At 38.9% G+C, this 19,567-nt stretch overlaps 1 protein-coding gene across 1 annotated transcript; it reads left to right on the top strand.

Annotated features, from left to right (window-relative positions):
- The first annotated feature begins 348 nt into the window (after positions 1-348).
- Positions 349-18,373, top strand: LOC137628693 (uncharacterized). The gene is made up of 6 exons (XM_068359843.1): positions 349-399; positions 2,186-2,265; positions 4,740-5,119; positions 7,223-7,359; positions 7,877-8,025; positions 18,334-18,373. Exons 1-6 carry the CDS (start codon positions 349-351, stop codon positions 18,371-18,373), a joined length of 837 nt encoding a protein of 278 aa, XP_068215944.1.
- The last annotated feature ends 1,194 nt before the right edge of the window (positions 18,374-19,567 follow it).

Here is a 19,567-nt window from a genome sequence, read left to right as displayed (position 1 = left end):
TTATTATTATCATTATTATTATTATTATTATTATTATTATTATTATTATTATTATTATTATTATTGTTATTATTATTATTATTATTATTATTATTATTACTAGCTAAACATTGGGATACGGATGCGTTTTTTCAAATTTCTATTTCATAATATTTTTTGTTCTTATCCACCTTAATTGTTCATGAATGTATTTATTTTTTTTTCTATTGATTAATTTATAAACTTATATGATTATTATCCTATTTTATTAATTGTAGACACTAATGGAATAAATTATAGATGAAAACAACTCCAATTGGACAAGCGATCAAAGGGATTAACCGGTGACGAAGTGTGGGACAGAGGTAGATGGAGAAAGCTGGTCAGAAACATCGACTCCACATAGAAGTGGGAAAAGATGTAGACAAAGAAGAAGAAGAATAAGAAGAAAAAGAAGAAGGAGGATTATCTCACCATCTACACTGTTAGACAGACAGTAATTTTAGCCGGAAATTCTTAGTGAAATATAAATGGTTCTCAACCGTATTTCAGTAAAATACAGACGACCGTAGTTTTACGTTACTTCGTTATTATCTTTTACGTGTCCAAGGTCCGTATTTTATGCCAATTTCATCAATTCCAAATCATAAGCTTTGCAATTTCTTAAATTCAGTTTATAATCACCAGGTTTGTTCAACTTAGTGCAGTTTATATATTCTATTTGTCATTAGTCTTGAACTCGCAATCATTTTTTTTTTCTAAAATGTCCTTACCTTTGTGGGGGATAGGTGATTATGTGGCACATATCACACGTTATAAGTAGCAGACTCATATCCTCTTCTATAATTAAAATCTAGCCCAGGTAACAATTACTTTAAAATAAAAGCATTTACCACTCAATCTTCATCATCGTATACATTGCATAATCATTATTTTAGGTTTTGATTTTCCATTTTTATCATCTCTGTGTTGGCCACCATAGTTTGGACTTGGTTTACTTCTTCCTCGCTGACCTTTTCACCAGCATTTCCATTTGAAGTTGACCTCGTATTGAGAACTGGTTTAATCTCCAGTGCATGTTCAACATCATATTCCCTTTTAGTGATTCTAGTTCATCTAATTACTAGTAGATTTTCCCCTTGACTTTATAAGTATATATAATTTTCTATACTTTTGGGTCCATCAGTGTTTGACGTGTTAACTTAATTCCATAATCTTTATCAGCTTGTCCACTTTTTCAGTAAAATTGTATATAATCTACAAATTTAATACTAGTAGATTTTTTCCTTTGTCAGAATATGTAATTTTCTCATGTTTGAGTCCATCAGTGTTTGAAATGTTAACTTAATTGCTTCCACAATCTTTGTCAGCTTGTCCACCTTTTCATTAGAATTGTATATCGTCTGTAAATAGTTTAAACTTCACTGCATGCTCCTGTAGTACTTCTGATAGACTTATAACATAGATACACAATAAAACTGGTCCCAGTAAACTCCCCTGGGGTACCCCTCTGTTTAATTATTCATATAATGAATGAGAGTTTCCAATTTTTTACACAGCATTTTCTATCAAACAACAAATCTTTTAAATATTCAAATGCTTGATGGACCGTACTATTAGTAGCAATTTTTGACAATAATCTGATAGATTTTTTACACAAATCGTAAAAAGTGGTATGGATAATCATATATCAGGGATAAATACGTCTCCACAGTGTTATTGTGTATGATTACTGCTTATTATGATAAATTTGGAACTAGTTTTAGCCAATAATCTGATAGATTTTTAATAAAAATCGTACAAAATGTTATGGATAATCTTATAATTTGGCTAAATACGTTTCCACATAGAGTTACTGTGTACGATTACTGCTTTTTTAGGTAAATTTGAGGATAATTTCAAAAATTCCATAGATCCGGATTCTCAATTCTCGCCCCAAGAAGTAAAAGAAGAACTCTTGTAAACAAGACCGCAGGGTGCCATTTGTACGATAATTATCCTACATGTACGATTATTTTAGGTCCGGGATGATGTACGATACATACCTTAGGTATATACATATGTGTGTATGTGTTTAATTAAACATTTATAATGAAATATTTGGAAATAACTCACTCATGTAACTCCCCAATAATTATGCTGAAAGTGTGTACGATAACTTTGTTTTGAAAAACGAGAATTTTAAGGCTCATGTACGATAATCCAGTGGCTTTACTCAGTCAGTGGCAACCTGTCTCCTGGCCGTCCAAAAAGCTTATCATATATATCTTCATTTAACTTTGTTCTGTAAGTATGTCAAATTAAAACAAATGAAGCTAAAGCTTTATTTAATGTTATAGGTGTCATTATATTAATTAAAAGCTTGAAAGCTTAATTATATCCTAAGATATTAACTGATATTGAAACACGATTTCTCGCATGGTATTGGAGGCCCGTCGTAAAATACGTGTTTTTAAATTGAACTAAGACTTTTTTTAATTAAATGTAGATATTTATAAGTAATGAATATATATTATACATGTTTTATGAACAATTACTTGTAGATATACAGTATAATTTGATTTAACAGCTGTAATTAGGTGAAGGCCAAGACTAGCCTAGGCTACCCTAAGCTAGTTCGGTGTTAAGATATTTGCTATTGAAAATTAATATTAACTATGAAATAGGAATTAAGCTGTACCTTAGTATATATAACTAGCTTTTATTGGAAATAGCATGAAATTTTGGTCCTGTAAGTTTTTCATTTGTGATAACAATGCTTTTTATGTGTTGCAGAGATTCCGTGAATCACTTAGAAATACGCATGTCCTAGATTAGGTTAGGTAAGTGGGATACAGAAGCGCGATACCTAAACAAGCCAAGATAGTGGATCAGACCGTGTTAGAAAGCGAGATTGCAACATACAGAAGGTCCAAAACTTGAACTTGGTGCCTTTGTACATCAGCGGCCAGTTCCTCGCACGTTCATTAAAAAGGGACATAAACTTACCTAAACTTTCCCCCCCCCCCCCTGACCTAACCTACAAGCCTGTGATTAATACAGGTGGCTGCTATTGTACATACACCCCTTGAGCTTAGTTGGTTCCAAGAAGCTGTTTTTAAGTCGATTTTCGTTACATTTTGGCCTAGGGGTGTATGTACGATAGCGGCCACCTGTATGTATTATTATGTCTAACTTAGAATACGGTAGTGTAAGTAGGTTTCATATGAAATAGATATCAGGTTATCATAAATGTTTTTTCTTTTTTACCGTATAAAAGGATATAATATTTTTTTATGACAGTATTTCTTTATCTTATCTTTGTTATTTTCAGTTAGATTTATGTTGTTTGTCACCAAATATTTCTAAGTTGGGACCTCCTGTATACGTGTGCCTCTGCGTCGATGAAAATTTATGGTAAAATTATACAGTAGTACAATGACTTATGGAGAAAACAAGACTATTAAATGATGTATTTTATGGTGATTTGAATGATTTTGATAAAGAGGACTGGTGGAAACCCATAGTTTTTCCAACGCAATCACCAACCTTTGTTCTTTAATGGGAGAATGAACTTGGCAGTTATTATTATTATTACTATCCAAGCTACAAGCCTAGTTGGAAAAGCAAGATGCTATAAGCCCAGGGGCTCCAACAGGGAAAAATAGCCCAGTGAGGAAAGGAAATAAGGAAATAAATAAATGAAGAGAACAAATTAACTATAAATCATTCTAAAAAAAGTAATAACGTCAAAACAGACATGGCATATATAAACTATTAACATCAAAAACAAATATGTCATAAATAAACTATAAAAAGACTCATGTTAAAAACGTACAAATAGATGTTAGCAGTAGGCGGTCGATACTGGGTAGTGGTGGGAAAGCCCCCCGCCTCTTCTGCCGGCTGCAATCTAATTGAGGTTACAGTTTGCTAAAAAGGGGAGACAACCTTTCAGGGTAACTACCTGCCTGGGGTTTATACCTCGTTAACCCTTTTACCCCCAGGCTATTTAGAACTTTCCAACCCTTAACCCCCAGGGGTTATTTTTTTTTTTCAAGCGCATTTTGCAGTATATTTTTTTTTAAATTGGTCTAACAGTCTTAATTTTTGTCATAGAGATGTCAGGTTGGTCTCATTTTCTTGGAAAATGCCTGAAGTTTCTCAAAAAATTATCAAAATTATGCGAAAAAAAAATATAAATAGCAGTTTTTTGCAAGGACGAACCGGTACGTCCATGGGGGTAAAGGGATGAGTTTTGTGAAACGTACCAGTACGTCCTTTGGGGGTAAAAGAGTTTAAAGTTTTAACTGCCGTATCCCAGCTTCGATGTTATCCTTCTCCTGTGAGTAAAGAACTCAGGTTTGTAGAATTAGGAAAATACAAATTACTTTTTTAGATTTGTCATTTTTAATCTGGGTTAGACAATTTTAAACCTTGTAAAAATACTATTGAGTTCTAGCCATTCATTGTGAGGATCTATAGAAAATGCCTTTTGCTGTACTGTACTGCTACTGGAGGCATCGATGTCGTGTAGATACTGAGGGGAATGCGTCTAAAATTGAATTGTATATGAAAATAAGCTAAAGTAATTGTAAAATGAAAATCTTGTCCTAGAAAATCAATTTTGTTTAGAAAATATTTTACTCTGAGGATGTTGATATTCATTATGCTTATACATTGTTCTAGTACATGTTTAGATATATGACTGTATTCAATACATTGAATTTTATTGATTACTATACTGTATTATGTGCTGATATTCTCCATGACAATTTCAGGAGCTTTTGCCATGACGTCGAAAATGTACGACGCTGTACGCGAGGCTCTGGGGACGTCGTGCTTCGTCGCCGTACGCGAGGCTCTGGGGACGTCGTGCTTCGTCGCCGTACGCGAGGCTCTGGGGACGTCGTGCTTCGTCGCCGTACGCGAGGCTCTGGGGACGTCGTGCTTCGTCGCCGTACGCGAGGCTCTGGGGACGTCGTGCTTCGTCGCCGTACGCGAGGCTCTGGGGACGTCGTGCTTCGTCGCCGTACGCGAGGCTCTGGGGACGTCGTGCTTCGTCGCCACGGGTCAGATTGGAGGCGGATGCATCAACGAGGTGGAAGTGTACGTGGTAGATCGCAGAAAGGTCCATTCGAAGAGAAGCTCCAAGGAAAAGGTACAGTATTTAAAGTACGTTAACTTCTTCACATAAAATCTTCTAGTACTGTATATTTTATTTAACTTTCCTTATTTCCAACCGTCGCCAAGAATACAGCTGTCTAGAGTGGTTTTACTGGGCCCATTAGCCCTCGTAATGTATGTAGGTTAGGACACGACTTGTAGGTTCGGTTAGGTTGGGAAGACTAGGTTAGGTGTTCTAAGAAGGAAGGAGGTCCTGTCCGTCATTATTCAAAGGCTTCAATCGGCCTCAGCTCTGCCGTATGGTATGGTAAAAGATACAGTACGCTAACCATGTGGGTGATTATTACGATTTTAATTTGGTATTATTGTACTGTATTACAGGGTAATGTAACCTAGGGAAAAAACTACTTTTTTCTATAGAAAAAGGTCCGTTCTCTTCGAAAGTGACACCCGTTCCTGTTGGGAATGAATAGTTTCAGAAATATATATATCTATATCCGCTGTCAATGAATCACGTTCTTCACTACAGGAAAACCTATTTTTTCTGTTCGAAATGATACCCTGTAATACAGTAAAATTTTACCTTTAATTTTTACTTTCAGATGACTAACAATACGACAGATTACTGAAATTAAAGTTCATCATTAGCCAGCATTGTGAACCAATTAATAGCTTCCAAGTATTTATGCGTAAGTTCCGTGATTTTGATTAACAATAATCATTCGCCCACCGACGTCTCTCCAGTTCCATCGTGACCGCCACTATAAGAGGATGTCTCCCCAGAGGAGCATTTGATCGACCAGTAATTCATAATTATTTCCGAAAACTAAAAATTGAACTTAGATAACGTTCGGTAATTGATATTAGCTTTCAAGTCTATCAATACACGCAGGTTTTTTCTGCCCCAGGATCCATTAGCCATACAGAGACCACATGCTAAAACTGCTATTTCTTTTGGTTAGAGATTAAAAGTATATATTCAAAAGATTTTCCTTTCTCCACTCCACGCCCTCCCCCGTGTAAGCTCCGGTCTTCGAGGCTGCTCTGATATGTTATACTAACATCCTCAATATGAAAGCCTAAGTATTTTGGGAAGGCCTACCCTATGCCAATTATGTTTATTAAATGATGGTTTGTGGGTTTATCATTATTAGTGGCGCTGAATTCACCCTCCCCCCTTTCTGGGCCCCAAAATTAAGACCTTCTGCTCCTACCCTAGAGTAGGACATCACTCTCCGTGTTCCCTTTCGTTTCATGTGTCCTAACTTAAACTCTTCTAGGGTCTTGTCTCGTATTATTATTAGCTAAGCTACAACCATAGTTGGAAAAGCAGGATACTATAATCCCAAGGGCTCCAACAGGGAAAAATAGCCAAGTGAGGAAAAGAAATAAGGAAATAAATAAACTATGAGAAGTAATGAACAATTATAGAAATATTTTAAGATCTATAACAACATTAAAAATAGGTCTATCATAAATAAAATATGAAGACATTTATGTCAGCACGTTCAACATAAAAACATTCGCCGCAAGTTTGAACCCCTTCCAAGATAGCGTACCTCCCCCATTCACTTATTAAGGAGTACTGTCGTGCTTTCAGTGTTTTTTAACCCTTTTACCCCCAGGCTATTTGGAACTTTCCAACCCTTAATCCCAAGGGGTTAGTTTTTTTTCAAGCACATTTTGCAGTATATTTTTTTTTAAATTGCTCTACCTTTTTTTTTAAATTGCTCTACCAGCCTTAATTTTTGTCATAGAGAGGTCAGGTTGGTCTCATTCTCTTGGAAAATGCCTGAATTTTCTCAAAAAATTATGAAAAATATGCCAAAAAAAATGTAAACAGCAGTTTTTTGCAAGGACGTACCGGTACTTCCATGGGGGTAAGGGGATGAGTTTTGTGAAGCGTACCAGTACCTCCTTTGGGGGTAAAAGGGTTAAGTGGTGTTATTTAGGTATTACCGAATGGCAACACTGTAGCTGCTTGCACATTTCAGCCTTATGACCCAGATTCGGTACAGCCACCCACCTCCCCTCCAAACTCCAACATTCCAAGATATTGCTATGTGTAATCAATCTAAATTTTTTCTCTTAAGTTGCAATGATATTATGAAAGTGTTGATTTTCTTTACTATTACAGGAGCTTTGAGGAGCGGGCTGAATGTACGCTGTGCGTCGAACACCCCCGGTCGCGAAGAGGCAGTCGTGATTACCAACGACGGTAGAACCATAGTGGCTTGGCACCCTGAGCCCCAAATTCCTTACGAGATGACGATGGTGAGTCAGGTGGATTATTGATATAGTTAGTTTGAAAAGACAGACAGCTGTTAATTATGGTCATAATGTGTGTCTTTGGAATCAAATACTAATTCTTTGTTTATCTCTTTATTTTATGGAGTAGTTCGTTTTTTAGTTTTCTCTATCTCTTCATATATATTGGGCTGATTTATTTATTGGTGCCTTTCAACGAAACATATTGCTTTTCCAACTACAGTTGTAGATTGGCTTGTAATAATGATAAGGATAGTTATAACGATAATAAACTTTTGACAGAACTTTCAAAGATAAGAAGTTTTTGGCACGATAGAGAGTGTTTTGAACAAGTGCAAAATGGAATACAAATTGTATCAATTATTTTAGGAGTATTTCAATACGTAGAAATTCTTGATACTACATACGTAGGATAGCTAACTAGTGTCAGTAAAACCTGCTTAATGATAACAGCGAAGAGTAGAGGCTCATTACGTTAACCGGTTACTGAACATCTCTGATTATATCTAAACGACGATTCCAGCCTCTACCCGAACAGTTCAAAGCCGATACGATAATCAAGATCGAAGACGCCAACGCCATGAAGAAATTATTCCGCCACCAGCATCCGTTCCTCGTCAGAAAGGAGCTGCAAGACCTAACGTACACGACAAAGCATCCGTGGTTCCCCAGGTGAGTTAGGTTTACGTATGCCTTGCACGGTGGTTACCGAACTGTTGTTGAATTAAGATGAAATAGTTATTTTTTCAATATTTAACTTAGCCGGTGATTATATAAGCTGCAACTCTGTTGCTCGACAGAAAACTCTACGTTAAAAATCCGCCAGCGATCGCTATGCAGGTAGGGGGTGTACTTCAACAGCGCCATCTGTCATGCAGGTACTCAGTACTCAATGTAAACAAAGAACTCAATTTTCTCTCTGTCGGGCTACCGGCAAGACCTACTAATTCGCTGTTGCTAACTGGATTTGTTTTCACAACTATTTGGTGAAGTACACTATTCTAGTTTTGAGCTTTCGCTATGCAGGTGTTTTATCTTCATCTCAAAACTTGAACTCGTTTTGGATAGATTTAATTATGGTGACAAAGAGAGTATGGACTTTCTTTCACTTTTAAATGGCCGACCCTTCCCTTAGACGGAAGTGTGTTTAGGCTTTTAGTAATTATCTTATCACGTTATAGATCTATATATTTTATATCTCTCTGCCTTTATTAGGCCTCTTCGATTAACTTTCCATTTATTATAAACATATAAAAATAAATTTTAATGTTTTGTTTATATGCGACCTTTCCTGATAGTAGGCGGTCCTAACTTGGAACCGAAGTTAATCAACGTTGAGCCCTTTATATCGTAATTAGCTTTTAAAGAATTTAAAACTTTTTAAATGTAATATTTTATGAAAGAATTTCTTTGATAGTCTTCGTACTGTTTTCAAAGATGAACTAACGTTTAGTTTATTTATGCTACGCAGTTGTTGACGTTCAGGACGTTCAACATGCGCTCTATCGTTACGATAGAGAGAGAGTGTATCACGGTTTCACTTTGCAGTAAGAGTAAATCGATTCTGACGTTTTGTTCATTCTTTCTTAGCTTAAATGTTTTAAATTCTAATTTAAAGGAACTTTTTATTTGAAAAACCTTTCAGTTTTTTCCTTTAGTCAAATAACATGTTTTTTTTTTGACGAAATATAATTGGGCTCTTCTCTTAGGTGCGAATTCAAGAGAGTAAGAGAGAGAGAGATAGAGACGGAGGGAGAGAGAGGAGAGAAAACGTTCCGTTCAAGCGGGTAACGTCGTTCTCGTGTTACTCTCGTCCCTAGTCTCTGTACGGGGAGGAAGGATAAAACGTTTTTAGGTTTTTATTCTCGTCCCCAGGCTATGTGAGGTGAGAGATTGAAAACGTAGTTATATGAACTAGTGTTTAGTCTCTTTCCCAGCCACTGATTTTTCTTTTTATCTTAAAATATGTTTTCTGTTTTTTGCTGGTATTATGAGCTTGCATTATACGACTAATTTCGCAATTACTACCTTTTAATGAAGGGTAGAATTGCGTGTTTCAGGTAGAAATAAGTGCAAAACAGAAAATCGAAGTGATAAAGTGATATGCGCAAAGTGTTACAGTGTTGCGTCCGAGGCGCAAAGTGTTACAGTGTTGCGTCCGAGGCGCAAAGTGTTACAGTGTTGCGTCCGAGGCGCAAAGTGTTACAGTGTTGCGTCCGAGGGTTCGTCTGTTCGTGCCTGTCGTTCACCTAGTCCGGGACCTCTTGCAAGCTCCCAAGCCCAGGGGAGAAGTAATGTCAAAAGACTTATGGGTTCGAGAGGCCTTGACCAACGAACAGACGTTTTCCCTCTATGGTATCGGGTGTTTCTTACCAAGATCTCCCCTACCATAAGACGAGAGAGACGTTGTTTTTCCTCGCCATCCGTAGGCTTTTCGCATAAGAAACCTGTCACAAGGTTTCGAAGCCCTTAAGCGAAAGGCAGTCCTTTCAGGACAGGTCCAGCGTCCTGGTTACAGCCATTAGGACAGCTCTGACCCTATGCAGTCATCGGATAACTGCTCGCCGCCTAACAAAAGCGTAACACAGACTCCGAAAGTCTTTTTTTGTAGGCAAAGTGTTGCGGTCACAGACGTTACCCTCGTCTATTACCACAACCATTTCCGTTGATCCTTAAGGGGTTGTATGGCAAAACATGCAGTATATGCTTGCCTCCCTTATGGAAGACTATTCTGCCGATTAGTCCGTTGAGTCTAGCCGTTTATCTCATCGATATCCTGGCTTTCAGCCAACCTAACGTTCCTTTGTGCTTACTGTTGACGTTGGCGTAGCTTAGTCACGTCAGTCAGGTTGTTTAGAACCACACTCGATGCGGTCTCGTGTGGTTTTTTTCAGCCGCATTTGGACGTTAGGCCACTGGCTGATGCTCCTGTTGACGTTCTAGACGTTCACTAACAATCGGAGTTGACTTGTTTTGACGCTGTGCGTCAACCTCCGCATTCTAGAGTTGTTTTGACTGCTCAGTCTAGGCAGTCAAAGCAGTCTCGAGTGGACGCTGTACGTCCTCACGCACCTGTTGTGGTTGACAGTTCAGTTGTTGACAGTTCACAGACTGTCAAGCAGTTACATGACGTTGCGTTCTGGTCCGCTACTAATGCACCAGTGAGAGACTCTGCTTTTATCGGACAAGGTTCCTGTAGATGAGGAAGTTGCTGTTCTCCCTCCTACTGCTATTCCCTTGAGGACTCTGTCAGATGGAGAGGAGCCTTAAGCTGCTTAGCCTCCTATGGACTTTAATTAAATCATGATGATTTTTTTTAAGGATCTTCGTCCGGATCTTGTAACTGCTGCTCCTCGTTCGCCTAAACGTCAGAGCTTACACTAGGCCTAGCTACTTCGAAGCCGTTGTTTTTAAGCTAGTGCTCTCTCGCTCTCCTAGAGAGCGTTACGTTGGCTAGGCGACTGGTTTTTCACCAGGAGGAGTTTGGGGGATACAGCCTTTGCTTTCCCTTCTTTTAAACTGGTTTATAGAGCGAGAGTCTGATATGACACGAGAGAAGTTCTCGGCTTGGGAGTTCATGCCTCTGCCCAGATAGACTTCTCAATTCTGGTAGACTCTCCCTGGCGCCTAGCCAGGAGACGCTCCAAGTTGTTTACAGGTCAACTTCTCAGCTGTTGTCGAGCCTTTGAAGTTTTGCTGTACTATTATGTCACGCATAACAAGGCTTTCAGGGATGGTAAACGGTTCCGCCTCAGTCGCTAACCCCGTCTGTTGCCACACCTGCTCCCGTAGACCCTCAATGGGCTTTGCTGCAAGACATGCAGTCCAAGCTTGCGTCCTTGATAGAGGACTTAAATGCGGAGAAGAACCTTCTGGCCAACAGCCTTCCAACCGGTCGGTTGTGCGCCCTGTTGACGCTGAGGTAACCTACTCGCGTCTGCCAGTTGAGGTGGTTCCTCCACCGATGCGACCCAGTGTGGGTTGCCAGCCGCACGTTGACGTTAAGCGACGCTCGGAGGTGGTTGTTGACGTTCAGGACGTTCAACAACCAGCAGAGGTGACTTGTTGTGACGCAGTGCGTCAACCTCAGCAACCCGGTAGGGTGTTGACTGCACAACCCAGACGGTCTAGACAGTTTCGGGTTGACGCTGTGCTTCCTCGCGCACCCATGGTTGTTGACAGTTCACAGACTGTGCAGCAGTTCCATGATATTGCGTCCGGCTCCGTCACACATCCACCAGTGCGACCGGATTCAGTGAGTCAGACGTTGCCCACTCCGTTGCCGTTTCCTCATCAGTTTCGGATGAGGAACCCTCTGATGAGGACGTTGCTGAACAAGACGATCAGCCCCCAGCCCTGCTATCCATCCAGAAGATGCTGAAGAAGGAACGCTGCTCAGTCAGGCTGTGGATGAGTCTGGTAGGGACGCTGTCATCCGTGGATCAATTTGTGTCACTAGGAAGACTACCCCTCCGTCCTCTTCTATACCATCTAGCTTTTCAAAGGACAAGACGCTAGAAGCGGTCTCGATCCCGGTTTCCGAAAAGATAAAGTCTTGTCTGACTTGGTGAAAGGACTATATCAACCTAAGAGAGGGTCTTCCCCTGACTGTTCAGACTCCCAACCACGTTCTCTTCTCGGACGCATCGGACGTAGGCTGGGGTGCGACATTAGACGGTCGGGAATGCTCGGGAATATGGAACTCGAGTCAAAGGACAATGCATTTCAACTGCAAGGAGCTACTGGCAGTACGTCTGGCCTGGAAAAGCTTCAGGTCTCTCCTTCAAGGCAAAGTGGTGGAGGTGAACTCGGACAACACCACGGCTTTGGCGTACATCTCCAAGCAAGGAGGGACCTACTCTCTGACGTTGTACGAGATCGCAAGGGACCTCCTCACCTGGTCAAAAGGTCTAGACATATCACTAGTAACGAGGTTCATCCAAGGCAACTTGAATGTCATGGCAGATTGTCTCAGTCGGAAGGGACAAATAATTCCAACAGAATGGACCCTCCACAAGGATGTATGCAAGAGACTTTGGGCCACCTGGGGCCAGCCAACCATAGATCTCTTCGCAACCTCGATGACCAAGAGGCTCCCAATATTTTGCTCACCAATCCCGGACCCAGCAGCAGTTCATATAGATGCCTTTCTCCTAGATTGGTCACATCTAGATCTATATGCATTCCCTCCGTTCAAGATTGTCAACAAGGTACTGCAGAAGTTCGCCTCTCACGAAGGGACAAGGTTGACGCTAGTTGCTTCCCTCTGGCCCGCGAGAGAATGGTTCACCGAGGTACTTCGATGGCTAGTAGACGTTCCCAGAACACTTCCCCTAAGGGTGGACCTTCTACGTCAGCCACACGTAAAGAAGGTACACCAAGGCCTCCACGCTCTTCGTCTGACTGCCTTCAGACTATCGAAAGACTCTCGAGAGCTAGAGGCTTTTCGAAGGAGGCAGCCAGAGCGATTGCTAGAGCAAGGAGAACATCCACCCTTAGAGTCTACCAATCGAAGTGGGAAATCTTCCGAAACTGGTGCAAGTCAGTATCCGTATCCTCGACCAGTACCTCTGTAACTCAAATAGCTGACTTCCTCTTATATCTGAGGAAAGAACGATCTCTTTCAGCTCCCACTATCAAGGGTTACAGAAGCATGTTGGCATCAGTCTTCCGTCACGGAGGCTTAGATCTTTCCAACAATAAAGATCTACAGGACCTCCTTAAGTCTTTTGAGACCACGAAGGAGCGTCGTTTGGTTACACCTGGTTGGAATTTAGACGTGGTACTAAGATTCCTTATGTCAGACAGGTTCGAACCGCTACAATCAGCCTCCCTGAAAGATCTCACCTTAACCCTGGATAGGTACGGTGGGTCGTTTGCGACCCCGAGCGTCAAAAAAAAACAGGTTTTTCTCACGTGACTCACCCCTGTGACTGAATTTGTGGGTGGTCGACCTGCAGGAGGTGTCTCCCCTACACGCTCTAGTAGTGTCCAGATGTGCATTGCTGTAGCTGTACTCCTTCCCCGATTTCTGAGACGCGTCGGGGTCGTTCGCGTCCGAGTTTACCCTTCTGAGGTAGTTTGCATAATTATCAAAGTTATTACGTATTATGAAATTGTCGTAGAATGGTGCAACTTGTATAGGTTATCAGTTGTGGAAAGTCTTGGTGGATTGTTTGGCTACCATGTGCATGGTTTTTTTTTTAGTTAAAATGTCGTTCATCACCACGAGGACCATTTTACCGCGAGTGCCCCTTTTTCATTTTTTTTCATTTTTTTGCCAAGTCATTTTTCCGTAAGATATTGCCAAATAGTGTCGTAAAACTTTTGCTTGTTTAGTGTTGGAAAGTGTGTCTAGATGATCTGGCTACCCATGCATGACTTTGTTTTTGTCAGATACGACGTAGTTATTGGTATATTGGGTATTTAACTGCGGTTACCAATTTCTGTTTTTTTTTCAATATTTGTAAAAATTACTACGTAGTAAGGAATTGCCGTATATTATTCATTTTTTTTTTCATGTTTATGTGTTAGAAAGTGTGCCTTGATGGTTGGGCTAACACGTGCATGTCTTTTTTTTTATCTGAGATGTCGTATATTAGAATGTCGGGCATTTTACCGCGAGTGTCCCTTTTTAATTTTTTTTAATTTTTTTGCCAAGTCATTTTTCCGTAAGATATTGCGAAATAGTGTCGTAAAACTTTTGCTTTTTTAATGTTGGAAAGTGTGTCTAGATGATCTGGCTACCCATGCGTGATTTTGTTTTTGTCAGATACGACGTAGTTATTGGTATATTGGTTATTTAACTGCGGTTGCCAATTTCTGTTTTTTTTTCAATATTTGTAAAAATTTACTACGTAGTAAGGAATTGCCGTATATTATTGATTTTTTTTTCATGTTTATGTGTTAGAAAGTGTGCCTTGATGGTTGGGCTAACACGTGCATGTCTTTTTTTTTTATCTGAGATGCCGTATATTAGAATGTTGGGCATTTTTCCGCGAGTGCCCCTTTTTATTTGTTTTGCATTTTTTTGCTTAGTCATGTTACCGTAAGGAATTGGCAAGTAGTATCGCAAAACTTATATTTTTATAGTGTTGGAAAGTGTTTCTAGATGATCTGGCTACCCATGCCTATTTTTTTTTTAGCTAGATATGGCGTATATATAAGTATGTGTTCGATTTTCCTGTGATTGCCATTTTTTCGTTTTTTCCCATTTCTTTCAAAATTACTACGTACTAAGGAACTATCACAGAGTAATATTTCATTTATATGTTTATTTGTCGGAAAATATGCCTTGATGGTTTGCCTAGCACGTGGCTGAAATTTTTTTTTTCTGAAATGCCGTATATTAGAATGGCCATTTTTCCACGAGTGCCCCTTTTTATTTGTTTTGCCTTTTTTTGCTTAGTCATGTTACCGTAAGGAATTGGCAAGTAGTGTCGCAAAACTTATATTTTTATAGTGTTGGAAAGTGTTTCTAGATGATCTGGCTACCCATGCCTATCTTTTTTTTAGCCAGATATGGCGTATATATAGGTATGTGTTCGATTTTCCGGTGATTGCCATTTTTTCGTTTTTTCCCAATTCTTTCAAAATTACTACGTACTAAGGAACTATCACAGAGTAATGATTCCTCTAGATGTTTATTTGTCGGAAAATTTTGTTTACTTTTTTTTTGATTGAATATCATCAAATTTTTTTAGCTAAAATATTGTTTTACATTTTTTTTTTCGATTTTATTTCCCTTCAAAAAAATTTTTTTGGGTCAGAATTTTAATTTTATAGTCGTAAAAAAATCGACAATTATCCAGCAACCCACCATACAATTTTTATGCATATCCAATAATAATTAGATTAGTAAATAACACCTTGAAATTGACATACCCTTCCTACATTTCAAGTGGCAGATTAGGGAGTCTGAGTCAGTGTGGTTGGCGGCCATTTTGTGGACATATCCGAAGCGTAAGCTGCCCTATCTATATATATTCTTGTTCCCTATAGAATTTGTGATATTTTGGTATATTTTTACCTGCATAAATATCATATTATATATTAAATATATGTATTTTTTTACGAAATTTCCAAGTACTCAAAAAATTACCTTTAGATATGGCCCCTGATATAAATGTAATTTACAAAATAATGAAGATTTTTTTACATATTTCTATTTTAGGATAACATATGTTTATTCCCTAAAAAAATTAGCCACTTCCTATTTCATTTGGGTACCCAAAAAAATTCATGAAATTTGGACAATTTTTTTTGGCCAAAAAAAAGTTACCCTTTTTTTCTCATTTCAGATCTTCACCTCCATGGGTCTGACTTCATCCAAAATACATCAAGATGTGTCCTAAACATTCAAGAATCAATTCCTAAAAGGATTTGTGTATATATGTATAAACTTTTTTTTATGAATTTTTATGTCAGGTCTTTTTTTTTTCTACTTAATTTTTTAAAATATTTATAATAAATAGTTTTTCTGCAGATGAGTAGTATTTATCTTTACAGTTGTTTTAAGCATTCATTGAAGTTTTTTTTGGCAAAAGAAAAAAGGAGGTTACTGCAAAAACTGATTTTTCAAGAATTTTTTTTGGCGTCGGGGTCGTTCGCGTCCGAGTATACCCTTAAAGGGGTGTCCGAGGACCGTACCTATCCAGGGTTAAAGACTCTTTTCCTGGTATTCTTAGCCACAGCTAAAAGAGTCAGTGAGATTCATGCCTTCAGCAAGAACATCGGATTCTCATCCGAAACGGCTACATGTTCTACAACTTGGTTTTCCAGCCAAAAACGAGCTGCCTTCTCGGCCTTGGCCAATATCGTTCGATATTCTAAACTTATCGTATGGTTGGAAATGAACTAGAAAGAGTCTTATGCCCTGTAAGAGCTCTTAAGTTCTATTTAAAACGAACTAAACCTTTACGAGGCCCGTCTGAAGCTTTATGGTGTTCAGTTAAGAAACCATCTTTGCCTATGTCAAAGAATGCTTTATCCTATTTTATCAGACTGTTAATACGAGAAGCTCATTCCCAGCTGAATGAGGAAGACCAAGACTTGCTGAAGGTAAGGACACACGAAGTTAGAGCTGTCGCAACTTCCGTGGCCTTTAAACAAAATAGATCTCTGCAAAGTATAATCGACGCAACCTATTGGAAAAGCAAGTCAGTGTTCGTGTCTTTTTATCTTAAGAATGTCCAGTCTCTTTACGAGAACTGCTACACTCTGGGACCATTCGTAGCAACGAGTGCAGTAGTGGGTGAGGGCTCAACCACTACAATTCCCTAATTTCATAACCTTTTTAATCTTTCTCTTGAAATGTTTTATTATTGTTTTTGGGTTGTCCGGAAGGCTAAGAAGCCTTTCGCATCCTACTTGATTTGGCGGGTTGTCAAAGTCATTTCTTGAGAAGCGCCTAGATTAGAGGTTTTGATGAGGTCCTGTTGTATGGGTTGCAACCCTTGATACTTCAGCTCCTAGGGGTCGCTCAGCATCCTAAGAGGATCGCGAGGCTCCGTAAGGAAGACGTACTTAAAAAGGCAGAGTAATTGTTCAAGTCGACTTCCTTACCAGGTACTTATTTATTTTAAGTTTGTTATTTTGATAACTGCTAAAATGAAATAAAAAATCCTTAGCTCATAATAACGTAAACATTTATTGCTGGTCTCTACCCACCCCCCTGGGTGTGAATCAGCTTATATAATCACCGGCTAAGTTAAATATTGAAAAATGTTATTTTTATAATAAAATAAATTTTTGAATATACTTACCCGGTGATTATATATTAAAGGACCCTCCCTTCCTCCCCAATAGAGACGCAGTGGACCGAGGAGAAGATTGAGTTCTTTGTTTACATTGAGTACTGAGTACCTGCATGACAGATGGCGCTGTTGAAGTACACCCCCTACCTGCATAGCGATCGCTGGCGGATTTTTAACGTAGAGTTTTCTGTCGAGCAACAGAGTTGCAGCTTATATAATCACCGGGTAAGTATATTCAAAAATTTATTTTATTATAAAAATAACATTTTTGTAAGATAGTGACCTGGGATTGTAGATATGGCATTCAAAGTACTGTAATGTAAATTATTCATAGTTTAAATAGGACATATTTATTTTAATATTGTTACTATTCTTAAAATATTTTATTTTTCCTTATTTCCTTTCCTCACTGGGCTGCTTTCCCTGTTGGGCCCCCTGGGCTTACAGCATCATGCTTTTCCAACTAGGGTTGTAGCTTAGCATTTAATAATAATATTAATATGAGACCCCAAAGTAAATAATGGAAAATACGGGAAAACAAAGTAGGCAGACCAAGAACTCTCTCTCTCTCTCTCTCTCTCTCTCTCTCTCTCTCTCTCTCTCTCTCTCTCTCTCTCTCTCTCTCTCTCTCTCTCTCTCTCTCTCTGTTTTCAACTAAGATGAACCCAAAGATGTTTTTTTCCAAGTCTTACCTGGAAGTCACACAGCTAGTATCTACATAGCTTCTCGCCCTTAGAATAATGAATATGGATTTTATCTCGCGATTCTCTCCTCTGGGAACCAACCAGTGCAGTTTCAAACTGATGCTGCTGAGCAGAAACTGTGTCCTTTGGTCAACAAGAATCCCAGAGGTGCGACCATTTCAATTTTCTCTTTTTCTCCTTGTATGGCGCTAACGAAATTTTGGTTTGTTTCTTTATACGATGGGACTTGGTTAAGGATTAAGAAGGTATGTCATCTGCGTTTTAAACGGGTTTATTGTTTGAATGTTTAAACCCGTGAACCGCGTGTAGGGATCAGCCGTTAAAATTGCATACTGTACTGTAGCTTGCAAAGAGTGGTTTGCTGTGGTAAAATTGTCTGAATAAGCAAATGATAGAATATATCTAATTGGTGGGTAAAAGGATGTGTGGTAGAGATAGAAAGCAAAAGGAATGATAAGGGATTAATTATTTGGAGATACTGGAAATAATTCAGATTAGATTTTGTTTCCCGTGTCTTCTAGCCCTCGAAGGCTGGTCGTGTGGTTGGCTAATACCGTTTGAAAATGTTTAGTAAGGCGCTGAAATTACAAAGTTTATACAGTATTCAAAATTTACTGCAACATTCTACTATTTCTTCGGAATCTTTAATCTTTTTCCCCACTGTTATCCCTACATTAAGGGAGTCGGTTGAGCGATGCGTTCTCTGCAATGCCTTCGATCAAAGGCATCCTCTTCCACCAAACCTATTCTCTCCATATCATCCTTCACCTTATCTCGCATATAATTCTCCGCCTCCCTCTCGATCCTCTCCCCTTTACAGGTTCCTCTTAAGACCTCCTCGCTCCCTCCCCACCATCCATCCTTAACACTTGTGAATCTTTAATAAGAAGCTGCAATTCCTTTCATTTTCTTTTCTTCGTCTGGGTCATACGATTCAAGCTTTTGTCATAGTATCTGTCTCATGTGATTAGACTTCCAATTCATTACAGACTCACTGGGAGTTCATAGCAGGGTCGTGCGTCGAGACTGCTGATGCATTTCCCAGTTTCTCGACTTTCATCTCCGAACCAGTTGCCTAGAAGCAATCTCTGTGTGGCCTGTACTGTAGTGGTACTGTACATTGAAAAGGTACTTCATCCGTATCATGGTTTTTTCAAACGGTATTTTGATAAATTATATGTGATTCAAATGAACGAGTTATTGCACAGTTCTCTTCAATCACATGTCCCTTTTCTACCTTGCTCTCTGAGCCATTATATGAGTTATTCACCGCTTAATTCCATTTGAACCACTTCATTGACTTATCCAAGTTCCTAATCATCTCAATTTTTTAAATATCTATGACGTCCATATTATTTTCAATTGTGCTTCACCACACTTCCCCTTGTCTCTATTTTCCCGCCCCCACACATGACCATTATCTTTTGATTTGTTATAAGTCAAGAGCTTAAATCAGACATATGACAAAAGAAGGAAAGAAGAATTAGACTGGAAGGAGTTTGGGGTGGGGGGACAACAAATGGAAAGACTCATTAGATCATTGTGAAACATGTTAAAATGAAGATCTAGGCTTAAATTGCCTAGAATTCAAGGGATCTGTGAAAAAAAAATCTGTATGTCTGACTCCACGTAGAGGTTACTACTCAATGGTTTAGTACAGAAAAGTACACTATAGATATAGGGCAAATTGTGTTTGCTGCGTATTTACAGTTTTCATACCATCATACCTTTACAAATATTTTTTTTCTTTCTTTT

Source organism: Palaemon carinicauda, chromosome 36 (genome assembly GCF_036898095.1).
Source record: "Palaemon carinicauda isolate YSFRI2023 chromosome 36, ASM3689809v2, whole genome shotgun sequence".
NCBI lineage: Eukaryota > Metazoa > Arthropoda > Malacostraca > Decapoda > Palaemonidae > Palaemon > Palaemon carinicauda.
Note: the sequence above shows the minus strand (reverse complement) of the source record. Positions and strands in the feature narration are given on the sequence as shown.

Coding starts and splice junctions, on each gene's coding strand:
- LOC137628693 (XM_068359843.1), top strand. CDS start 349: ATGGAGAAAGCTGGTCAGAAACATCGACTCCACATAGAAGTGGGAAAA. Junction 7,360..7,876: donor TTCCTTACGAGATGACGATG/GTGAGTCAGGTG, acceptor CGACGATTCCAG/CCTCTACCCGAACAGTTCAA. Junction 8,026..18,333: donor AAGCATCCGTGGTTCCCCAG/GTGAGTTAGGTT, acceptor CGTGTCTTCTAG/CCCTCGAAGGCTGGTCGTGT.